At 42.8% G+C, this 12,430-nt stretch overlaps 1 protein-coding gene across 1 annotated transcript in view; it reads right to left on the bottom strand.

Annotated features, from left to right (window-relative positions):
• The window catches only part of DNAH5 (dynein axonemal heavy chain 5), a 180,058-nt gene extending 175,395 nt beyond the window's left edge, over nt 1–4,663 (bottom strand). The window contains exon 1 of the mRNA XM_058680132.1: nt 4,580–4,663. Coding sequence (XP_058536115.1) covers nt 4,580–4,636 — 57 coding nt within the window. The 5' untranslated portion in view covers nt 4,637–4,663. The remainder of the gene's footprint in view (nt 1–4,579) is intronic.
• Nucleotides 4,664–12,430: the final 7,767 nt, after the last annotated feature.

Below are 12,430 nucleotides of genomic sequence, written 5' to 3'. Positions count from 1 at the left end.
ATCAAATGATCAAAAGGAAGCCAAAGCAGCAGTGAGAAGATTTGAGAAGTAAAGCAACTGAGGGGTTTCCAGAAAAAAAAAAATGCCAAAGAAGACTGCCGTGGGAGCACATGACTCTATGATTCCACTTCATTAGATTCCAAAGGGGAAAAGCATTCTAAATAAGGAAATGGAAGGCTGACCCCTAAAACAGAGCACTGCTTATTCTATTTTCAGTTCAATATCACAAGTGGGAAAATCTGTCAAACAATTTATATGTACAAAGAAGATCATCGGTATTTTTAAAAGCAGGTTGGCTATGGTCTCACCTGAACTGATTGTTCTATGTTCTAAAAACAAGCAGTATAAAATTAAATCCTCCTGTCATATACAAGAAAGACCATAATGTTTATCAATCTCAACTTTCACTTTCTAACACCAAGGTATCCCAGTATAACGAATTTTTTTTGTTTGTGTTTCACTACCATAAAAATTTACAATGTCAAACAAATATTTAGTAATCAGATCAGCACACGGTCAGCCCATAAACCTGACCCCGAAGCACTGTGGTTGCTAGGCAACTGCAACACGCGGCATTCAGGTGACTGCCTCTGTGGAGCTGGCACACCCCGCTGGCCTTAGAAATATCCAGGACACTCGAAGAGTGACTATAGAATAGGATTAAGAAAGCATGAAGTAAACTATGAAATTATTTTTTTTTCCATTACGATTGCTGCGAACAAACTTCAACACATAAGCTGGGAAAGACAGCCAGAAACCTTTTCAGTGGCCAAGGAAGTTTGGGGCAGTGCTAAGCCATTCTGAAGTTTGTGACAAGGTATGTTCCCACTTCTTTGGGACACAAACATAGATAATACTCTGCCCATCAGGAAACAAGTAACGCTTCCCAGGTGTAGCATCATTGACAGAGAAGTACTGCATGCAGTGAGCGGCAGTCTCTAAGGCCAGTGCTGGCACTGAATCCATGACCTTTCATTTAACCTGTGTGGCAGTTTTCTCCACTCCAATACTGCAACTGGACCAAGTGAAGTCCATTCCTTCTCTACCATGTAGGCTCGCTATCTTTGGCATAAAATTAATATATAAACTTGAGATTTTAAAATACAAATCCCAATAAAGACCCCAACACTATATGTACTTTCAAAAAGTTCTATGACTTTTTCTCAAAATCAAGCCATCCATCCAAGTTTAAAAAAAAAATACTAACCTTTAACTGCACAACCAAAATCCAAGTCTGCATGTTTCTAGATGCAAACTGTATTTGAAAATCATACTTTTTGTCTCTCCTTTTGGTTCTAGTCCATAAGCCTCAGTACACACAAGACCTTACAGAAACGGGGATAAAAGATTGCCTGATAGTTGTGAAAACGACATTGCATGCAATCTCAATACTAAATCAGTCGGCTCTTGAATTAAAGTGATATTCCTGAGGAAGGCATTTGGCCCAGAGGTGGAGCTGCCCACATCCCATTAACTCCTTCTCTGTTCCTGACTCCAGCTTCCCGCTAATGTGCCCCTTGGCAGGCAGCTGGGTACCTGTTCACCACATGGAAGATCTGGATTGAGTTCTGGCTCCTGGCCTTGACCCTGGACATTAAAATTTAGATGAAACTGAACTTTTAAATCATAACCTGTTTAATTGTACAACTGCTGTAGCCCCCTCCACCCTTACAAAGCTCTGTCCTCTTGATAAATACGTATTTGACCCAGACCCAGACCCATCCCCCACTCAGCCCGCTGGCAGCAGCAGAAGTGAACAGAGGATGGGAGACTGAGCAGACACTCCACTCTCAGGGACCTATTTTGTGCTGTCCATCCCGGCTGTTTCACTTGCTATGGCTCTGCTACTCATTGTTTACTTGTCTTTCACATATATTGCCTGATCCATCTTCTCTCCTGTGCAGTAAAACAGAATTAGTACCAACTGAATCTCACCATTAACTGGGTGAGTCATCTGAAAAGTCACTCTCAAGTAATTCAGTAATTAAATGCTGGAATAGATCCTTCTAGATCAATGTGCTTCCATGATTGCAGACCCAGCTTTCAGTCAATAGGCTGCTGGGCCTTTGATGCTGTGGTAACTCAAGCACAAGCCACTACATGGACTCACGGGTCTTTCCTCAATTTACACTGCATATAGCTAACCTCACCTAGCCTACATCCCACTTAAACGTGTTAAATTATGGAAACTGAGGGAAGCGGCTCTCTCACTCATTACCATTTAAAGCACTCTGTACAAAGTTAACCCCATTTCTACGACTTCTAGCTTTTTCTCTCCACAGGCCTCATTTCCTTACCCCTCTCTTGAGAGAGGGCGGCTGCTCCAGGAGGGGACTCTTTAATTGGCTGGGAGGACTACAACATAGAAAACCCACTCCTTGCTGTGCCCCAGGGCCTTGTCTTCTGCTCCCTTTTCCTTCCAGCTCTCCAGCGGAGGGCCACAGAGCACTTCTGAAGGTAGACAAGCTGCAGCTGGCATAGCCCACTGCAGCTGGTGGCACTGCTGGGTCTTCCTTTGTGTAGTGAGAGCCCCACGCTTCCTGCATTACAAAGACAGAAGAGTGATATTAAGAAGGTGCCAGCAGTTTTCCTGCATATGGGAAGAAGCTTTAAAACCTTGTCCACTCTGCTTGAATTTCCAGGGCTCCTAAATCTCGCCAATCACCAACTCCCATATCTGTCCTTCTCGCGAGGCAAACAGTACTGTCTTCACCACGTACTGCATGTTTTCACCCAAAACAGCCCCAAACCCAATGCAGGGCTGTTTCACACACTAGAACGTCTCTTCCCCACCGAGTTTACGAGCCTGAAATGAAGCTTAGCAGGCCTTCGTGGAACAGCCTTTCTCCAACTTCACAGTGGTTTTACTCCAAAATCAGAAATACCCCTGTATCATTCCAAGAGTTCCCTGTGTCACAGGGGTTTTTAAATCAACTGATTTTACCCATATCCTAAAAATATATAATGTTATCATTCACACTAAATAAGCATACCTCTAAACAGCCAAAGAAAGTGAAAACAAGTTTGAAATCTGTACTGGTTTTTTTTCATAATGTTTTCCATGAATATTTTTAAAAATCCCCTCATACATATTAGGCAAAATCTGCATAAGTTACTAAAATTTTGCAGCAATAAACTTTTTTTTAAAAAAAATTGAGGGAGAGCGCCCAGTCTAGTGGCCTAGTGGCTAAAGTCCTCAGCTTGCATGTGCCAGGATCCCATATGGGCTCATGTCCGGCTATTCTACTTTCCATCCAGCTCCCTGCTTGTGGCCTGGGAAAAGCACTAGAGGATGGCCGAAAGCCTTGGGATCCTGCCCCAACATGGGAGACTCAGAATGTCCTGGACTCAGAAAAAGCTCTCCTTCTGTAACTCTGCCTTGCAAATAAAAATATAAAAAGGTGGGTGAGGAGGGCCCAGCCTGCTGCTCACAAGGAATGACATCTGGCTTCAAACCTCTGCACTCCTGCCCTGGGTCTTGGCAGGTTCAACTCCCCACTGTTTTTCCCCACCCTAACTCTGTCTCCCATTAAATAAAGCTTACTTTATTCATCTGCCTTACCAGATCTCCTCTCCTTCAAACCCTAAAATCCTAAAACGTAATGGGTACGTCTATCAAACATTACTCGATAGCCCCCAAACATATCAATTATTCATCAACTAAATTTTAAAACTCTGGAAATGGTGTCATCCCTGTCCTCCAGGAACTCAAAATGCAGTAAAGGAAAGGGAGATGTGAGGCAGACACATATCACAGCTCAGCGACGCTGAGACAAGGACTCTGCAAGACAAAGAAGCAATAGAGTGAGGTGCTGGAGTGGAAGCTCCCATGGCCGCATTCTGGGTCGCAGAGGAAACAGCACTTGGACTCATTTCTTAGGAATGCGCACGTGTTGCTGGCAAAGAGGTTCAGAGCATGGCTGAAAGATATCCACCTGAAAATCAGGTAACAAACTCTGGGAAATCGGGGTAGCAAAGGAGACAGGATTTCTGCTCTTCTGTGGCATGTCTATAGGCTGGATGTAATGGTCTGGATTAGCAGGGATCTGTAAAGACACAGTGATCAAGCCCTGTAGGAAGAATGGGTTCATGTCGAGAACAAAATCCTGGAGAAACCTCATTTCCTTTGGACGTTATTTGGCAGTAGAAGTTTTCAGGTCCCTGTCTTATTATTTGCAGAATGAGGAGCTGCAGAGCTGGACCCTGAGCCAGGAAGCTCCTTCTTCGGCATGACCTCCAGAGGCACAGCCGTGCAACACACTGTCTGGGACCTCTTCTCCAGACACATGAAGGGGATGGGACTGAGCACAGAACACAGGCAGCCTAGAATCTGCCTTGCCTATAAACACCATCAAAACTTCACAGGTGTGAAAGATTACCACCCACCTGAACGTTAATTTTGCCCCCAGGCTGGACTCCTCCCCAAGCAGCAGAACGAGGTTGATGTATCAGCATGCGGTTTATTCACCAAGCGACAGCCAGAAAGCCAAGATGTCTGTCACAAATCCAGCCGAACTGTGAACTTTGGGAGCAATGCTAACCCAAAGGCCGTGCAAGTTCACAGACAACAGCTCCTTACCGTTAAAACGCGTGTGACGCTCTGCTTCCAGAGCTGTCTTCTTCCAATCCTAAACATCCCAGCAACCTGTCCAGCTCCCGGGCTGGCCAAAGCCTGCTATTCCAGAAGGGTCTTCTCACCTAACAGGCTTGCAAATGCAAAGTCCTCTGGAGACACAGAATCTGCATTTGTGTTTCTAATTTGCATGTATCATTCTCCACATTCCTGAGATAAACCCTAAGAATCCTACCCTGTGTTACTCAAATTTTTGTTCTAGAGCCTATGTAAGGCCTCTCCTCTGTTCCAAAGCCTTGGGGTCGCAGGGAAATGCAGTTTCTATGCCACCCAGCTCACCCATGCCCCTTTGTCATGTTGATCAACTTGGCACAGCATTTTCACTGCTAGGCTACGACACAGCTCAGTGTAATGTTAGATGCTGCCCAACAGTAAGCTCTGAGTCAATAGAGACCTTTTAAAAAAATCATTTCAACAATAAGAAACTTTATCTCAAGATAGCAAAGAATCCACAGCTTTAGATGTCTTGCTCAAGTGAAGAAATTCAATCTTACTTTGTCTCAACAACTTTGTGTGCATGATTAACTGCCAGCATTGTGACTAATTGTGACTAATTGTCAGAGAAGCTAATTGCGACCCCAAGGAGCCATTTTCTCCTCCGGAAAGAACAAGAAGCCTATTCTATATGCAAATAGCTAATGATGCCCATAAATTACTTGTGCTCACACAGTTGCATGCACACATAAACCAAGGTGATTTATTCTGTAAGCCTAAACATCTTGATCATTCTTGCTGCGAAGATGTGTGAGGGACGCATTGCCAAGTGCTTTGAGAGATTGCGCATGTAGGACTTCTTTCATTAAGAAGAGCAAAGGCAGGTCATTTCAGATGGGCCTTGTTGGTTCCAAGACTTAGTCCTTGGAATTCAAGGTCCTGCTAAGTCAAACCTCAGAAGGTTATTTGAGGATAGTCAGGAAGTAGGGACTCATCCTGGCAACATCTGGCAATTCAATCTCACCGGACAGCAATGTAAAAACAAGGGTGCTGAACTTGGAAAATTCTTCTGGTCAACAACCAGTGCCAGGGCATGACCTTCATATTAATAAAGGAATAACATAGCATGAATATTATTTGGTTCAAAAACAACAACATGAGGAGTTACAGTTTGTTTACAGTCTAGGGGCAAAAGACCTTCTGGAGGTTCAGTATCTGACTCTGAGAAGTACACTGCCAGTGGATTAAGCAGACCAATTATTGCTAAGGAAGGTGAGCGCCCAGAAACACAATGAGATTTGGAGGGCTCTTCATTGGGGAGGCTACTTGAGAGAAGTGCAAATGTTTTCTAAAGGAGATGAATGGGCCTGAGCAACAGACGCCAGCCTGGGACAAAGACCTTCTGAGCTCCGGCCTTGGCTTTCCTCCCACTGCCGTGTGAGACACCAGGGCAAGGTCTGGGACAACCGAGCATCTTCTGTGGGCCTGTAAGGTGCACAAGTGAGCTTCAGAGCAGACTTCGCCTTGCACGGTTTGGGTCTATCATCTTCTGAACCCCAACACTTAGAATATTTTTAGATCAACCTCTGGTGTTGCTAAGCAGCTATTTTCTGTTTTCTGTTCTGATCATGAATGGCCTCAGGAAAGTGTGCTACAAATCATCCCACAAATCACTCCCTCCTGTGTGGCATCTTGGGCATCATACCATCAGCAGTAGCCCCTTTCCAAGGCGTCTCTCAGGAGACATATCCACACAGGGCACTGCATTCACTCTGAGTCTGACAAGCCTAACAGTGACTCTCCTGAGGCTTCTCAGCAAAAGGAAAAATCTTCTCAACTCTGTCCTTAAATCCCAGCACCACGGGGCAAGAGTATATTTTTAGCAGCACAATCTACAACAGCAAAGACATGGGAACAACCCAGATGTGCATCCAAAAAGAGTGGTTAAAGAAACTGTGGTACATTTATTCGATGGAATATTATTCAGCTATTAAGAAGAATGAAATTACACTATTTACAACTAGGTGGTCCCAACTAGAGACCATTATGGTCAGTGAACTGAGTCAATCACAAAAAAACAAATACCATATCTTCTCTCTTATATAAGGAAACCAACATGGAAAGTGTAACTTCAATAATCTGAACCATACTGGGTTTTGTTTTGTTTTGTTTTGTTTCGTTTTGGCTACATCCCATGTGTTTTGATGTTTTTTATTTCGGCTTTATTTATTCCAAATACTTTCTTTTCTCTTGCCGAATTCATCACTGGCTCATGGATTACATGGTGACATCACTTTTGCCAAGAGACTTTTGTGTTTCCTTTTTGTCATCTATGTGTTGGTTACTCAGTGGCACATTTTTTCATGGTGCTATAATTTGTTGTGGTTGTTGTTTTGGCTGTTGTTCTAATTCATACCAATCATTGATCTTGTTTCATGGCTTCTCATTTATGGAAATGTATAGTGATAGAGTACTGGGGTCTATCATATCCAGATGTGGGGGTATAATGCAACATACATCCATGCTTCCAGATGAAAGATGGATTCCCAATGAAACTGTTGGAAATGTGTAGGCAACGGGATGCTGGACTGTCTGACATTGTACCAACAGTGTCAGGGTACACTTAAATAAGAAACTGATGCAATTATAATTGCTTACAAAGGACTATACCATTGTAGCAAAATGGGGAAAATCTGTCAGGGGGTGGAAGTTTGGGGGGTTGGGGTGAATCCTAGCCTATACGAATTGTACCACATAATTCAAAAAGTCAAAATAAAAATTTGAAAAAAGTGAAACCAATTCTAAATCATGGAGGTTCCTACTTGGGAGTCTGAAACCTTCATATATGCCACCTAAGCCATATGGCATAGTGAAAAAACGTGTGAAAATAAGGACCAGAGAGACGTAGGTTAAAATCCTAGCTCTAACCTCTTCCCAATATGTGATATCAAAGATTTTGTTTTCTAAGTTATACACCAGAAATATCATCACCTATCCAACATACTGATTACAATTTAAATATATTTTAAACTCCTGGAACATCAGAAGCACTAGTAAATACAGTTATCATTTTTATTTAAAAGGCTTTTGACTACATTAGCGAAAGTATCACTATAGGAGACAAATTCCCAAGGAATGATCTTGATTTTACCAACAAATCCTAATTTAGAGCTCTTTGCAAGTTTTCTGGTTGATTCCGTTTCAGTATGTCCTGAGAAAAGAGAGATCCAAATTTTATCAGTTACCACCTGCATGTTTTTCATGGATTTCCACTGAAACAATGTCTCACTATGGTCCACCAGAAGCAAACACATTCACCAATTTAATGCCCTTGCAAACAGTAAACAGCAGTGGCCTAGTAAACACAACAGGGAAAGGCATTGTGGAGTAACAGGTTAACAAGCGAATGGGGATGCCAGCATGCCTATCAGAGTGCCCATCTACTTCCAATCCAGCTGCCAACTAACAGGCCTGGGAAGCAGCAAATGACTTAAGTATGTGAACCTCACGTAAGAGATGTAGATGGAGTTCATGGCCCATCCCAACTAGCAGACAGAAAATCAATCAATCAATCTCAATATACCTGTAAATACATAAATCTTTTTATTTACACCGAGGACAGCATATAAAAATGAGTTCACTAACATGAAAAGTACCATATTCTGACTTAACGCATCATTCCGCTTTCACCACACTGAAATAAGGTAGTGTGTCTTACGTTCAACGACCCCTTACAGTTGCTGTCAGTGGGCAACAATACAACCTAAGTGTCAGTGCTGACACTTGTACAAATCCAGCTGTCACTCCAAGTGTCCCAACAGGACCACTGTTGTACGTTTCTATGGCAATCAACAAACCCTTGAAGGGGCCTTTGAGGAAGGAATGTGAGTCCTGCTCGTTTTCTAAAGGTCTTCACTGACACCTTCTGGAAAGATCAAGTAACACCAGCAAATCCAGGAAGAATCAGACTCTGAATATAAAGGAAAAAAGGAACCAATAATATATTGATGGAGTCATCATTTCAGCTGGTTTGTTGGTTTTGCCATAGTTTTCATAAATTGAAATTCTGCACCAAAAGCTAAAAGAGATGCACAGGTTTTCTTTAAAAATTCAAAGAGAGGAGAGAGAATTGAGAATGCTGTTGCCTTTCGAGGGAAGCAAACAGCCCTCAGAGCGCCTCAGCTCTGCAGGTACGGCCAGAAGGCAGAAGGAGTCTGGGCTGCACGCACCTCCCAGATGTTATCTGGTGTGGCGCCTTTCACATAGGAAGAATGTGAATTAGCAGTGGTTGGCACTGAGAGACAGGTAAGAAAAGAGTGTTTCAGGGGCATCCTTCCTTTCCCTCACAGGGTTCCCACTGGTGGCACTTTGTCTTGGCTGTGCAGGCAGAATGCCGTGCTGCCTTTGGGAAGCCTCACTGCCCGGGCCCGTTGCCCAGACTGCTCGGTTCTGAGGCCTTTGATAAACCACCGCCACACTGGCACTGTTGCCCCATGAATAACAAAAAGGAAGTAGATTAGCATTATAATATGATTACATCTACAGTAATATTTTCTCCAAGGAAATTTTTTTCCAAATGTTCCTATATTAAATAAATGATGTTCTTGGACCAGAAAGAACACTTCTTTGCATATAACGCTGCGGAACTTTAAAAAATATTCTTCTCCATAATACAACCCCACAAAGCTCAGGGTCTTTGAATGAAGACAAGGAAATCAAAGGTTGAGTAAAAAGCACAGTGTCACCACAGAAAGCCCTTATGGCGGCTGGCTTTTGGTTCTACTCTCGGTGTGGTTGTATTCCTTCACAGCTGTCACAGTTGTTCCTTGTTTTGAATTAAAATTTCCACACTATAACACAGATAATTCAGAATAATAACACTTCTTTAATTAGAACCTTGTTTGTAGTTATAACCTAAAGGACAATGAACAGCTTGGGAATGACTCCTTGGCTTAATTACTTGCTCTTTCAGAAATTCAAAGTCCAAGGAAATATATGAGCTGTATTAATTAGAGGGACTTGAAGAGAACCCTTATTAACAATATAATTCTCACTTTATGAGAGCAACAAAGGCACTGATCTCTACCTTCAAGCTACCTTTTAGCTCATGTTGCTACACTTCACATGTGGGCATTCCAATGCACCGAAGCATGACTATTTTCCTAAACAAACAAAAAAAATGAAAACTCCAACTCATAATTTCCTGCTTGGAGGTTCTAATTTAGTCTAGTGGGCACTTATTTAGGAGGAAAATATATTTCATTATGTAAGTGGCACTGAAGGCCTGCGGCAGTCAATAACAACCATTGGCCTGTGTCCACCTGCTCCTGCTGAGTGCCCAGGTCATTTGGGAGGCTACCTTTGCTACTGTCACAGTTGTGTTTGCTTTTATTATTCAGAGAAAGAAAAAGAGTGAAAAGTTCACCAGCACTAACATCGCATTTGACCCTGCACTTTGAATCCCTTTACTTTCTCCTGCGCTAAGCTATCATGAGATGGTAATCTCAAAGTCAATCTATGTCCTATAGAAAGGTTTCATGAGAATACTTAGTCAAATGTCATTTGTGTAAAATAAAACCTTTGTATTAGGGATCCTTAGTGATTCAGTCAAGAGACAGCTAAAAAGCAACAAAAGGTAACCCCAGCCTATAACATCACCCCATCTGAAACACACTAAATAAACACCATTATAGAGCCACCTCCCAGCTTGTGAAAACTCCACTTGGCAAACCCTTTTTACTGCGATTTTGTCATAGATAAAATCCATGATGTAGTAATAAGGGCCATTGTTTTGCACTAACACCCACAATGAGGGGCATGACATTAACATGGGACGCACTGATGGAAGAGGCACAAAAACACAAATACATATAACGTATTTTTTTTACTTGAAAGGCATATTTGCAGAGAAAAGGAGACACAGAGAGAGGGATCTTCCACCTGTTGGTTCACTCCTCCAATACCACACGGCCAGAGCTGAGCTGGCCGATAGCCAGAAGCCAGGAACCAAGAGCCAGGAGCCTCTTCCAGTTCATTGAGTGCTGGGGCCCAAACACTTAAGCCATCCTCTGCTGCTTTCCGAGGTCATCAGTACAAAACTGGATCCGAAGTAAGGCAGCCTGGACATGAATTGGCATCCATATGATGCCAGCACCACAGGTGGACATAGTAAGCACAGCCTACTATGCCATAGTCCTGGCCCCAAAGCATCAGCACCTTTTATTGTAAGGAAGTTATCAGACAGTAAATCCATTTATCTGAAACAAAGCAGTCATTTCTGGGGGAAAAAAAAGAGGGGGGCTTTACCTCTCGTTCTCATTGGAAAGCTTAAGAACAGCTTCAGCAAGGTGACAGAGACATTTCCACCAAGTACAAGAATGATTTAATCACCTCAGTAGCAGAGAAGTTGGGGGCAGGTGTTTGGTACCCCCACATTCCACATGCAAGGGCCTCAATCCAGCCCTGACTACTGGGTTTCTGCTCTGCCTTCCTGCTAATGTGCACTGGAGGGAGCAGTTGGCAACTCCTCAACTATTTCATTCCTTGCTGGCCACATAATGAACACAGATGGATTACCAGGTTCTTGGCTTTATCGTGATCAAGCCCTAGCTATCAATGACATTAAGGAAGAAAACCAGCAGATGGATGAGCGCTCTCTTGCCTTTCAATGAAATGAAATAAATAAAAAGCAATGGGGCATTTAGTGGCAAATTAGAGTTCAAAGGGAGCCCATGTTTTTTGTGCCCCACCCACAAACCCGTACCTGCTGCCAGCTTCCACTAATATCAGCACACACCGGGGTCACGGGTCCATTTGTCCTAGCCACAACTGTATTTCCATCGTCACAGCTCATTAAATGCCTGAAGCACAGCCCCATTCATGTCCTCATCTGGGAGCTAATCCAGTGTTTAAATCTCAAGCTATAAACAATTACAGATTGTTACTCTGCTAACAGCAAAGATCTGTATTACCAAGAAAAACAAAAATAACCCAGTTTATTTATGCTTTGCTGCTTTCTCTTTCACCGTTCTTATGCATCATCAGGTATCTTGTAATAAATGTCACAACCACCCACAGATGTCACAAGATAGCTCCCAGACACCACTGTTGCTTCAACAGCAAAAATGCTAAAACGTTTTTTCAAAGACCAAACATTAAATCCATTTACCATGCACATAAAAAGTAAATTCATTCTGTTTCTACAACACTGACTTCTGGAAGCTCCTTGCAGACAAAATGTTCCTTTGAGCTTCTGTGAGGATACTGCAATGCTGAATTCTTACCAAAACAGCATCAAAACTTCCTGTGAGCACAGGTGAAGGGTCACCCAGCTGAAGGGGACACATACACGTATTTCCCATCACAGGTACGCTTGGCAGTTGCTTTACATAGAAATCGCTAGTTCCTGCTTCTCACGGGGTCTCCAGCTTGCCGAGTCTCCATGTATTATTAACTCTTCTACTGAAAGCAGCATTGAGCCTTGTATGCAAAGAAAGGTTCAAATGTCCAAACAAACGGTTCCGTTAATACACAAACCACCTTCTACTGAGCAGTAAATCCAAGTTAAGGAGGTAACTAGAATGAAAACATTGAGAACAAAATGAGGCAAAGACTTTTTAAAATGCAGTGCTTCGCCTGTGATTCAGTATTTGACAAGAATTAGTCCGATTAAAAAAAAAAAAGAATTAGTCCGATTATTTTGGTTGTTTTCACTTTCAAACTTACTCCATCAAAAATGTACAATGGGGAGGCTGTGGTGGTGCAGCATGTCACACTGCCTCTTGAGACAACCACATCCCATATCAGGAGGGATTCAAGTCCCAGTCACTACATTTCTGATCAGCTTCCTGCTAATGGAGCCTG

This window comes from Ochotona princeps, chromosome 23 (assembly GCF_030435755.1).
Source record: "Ochotona princeps isolate mOchPri1 chromosome 23, mOchPri1.hap1, whole genome shotgun sequence".
Lineage (NCBI taxonomy): Eukaryota > Metazoa > Chordata > Mammalia > Lagomorpha > Ochotonidae > Ochotona > Ochotona princeps.
This window is presented reverse-complemented; position numbering and strand designations above follow the sequence as displayed.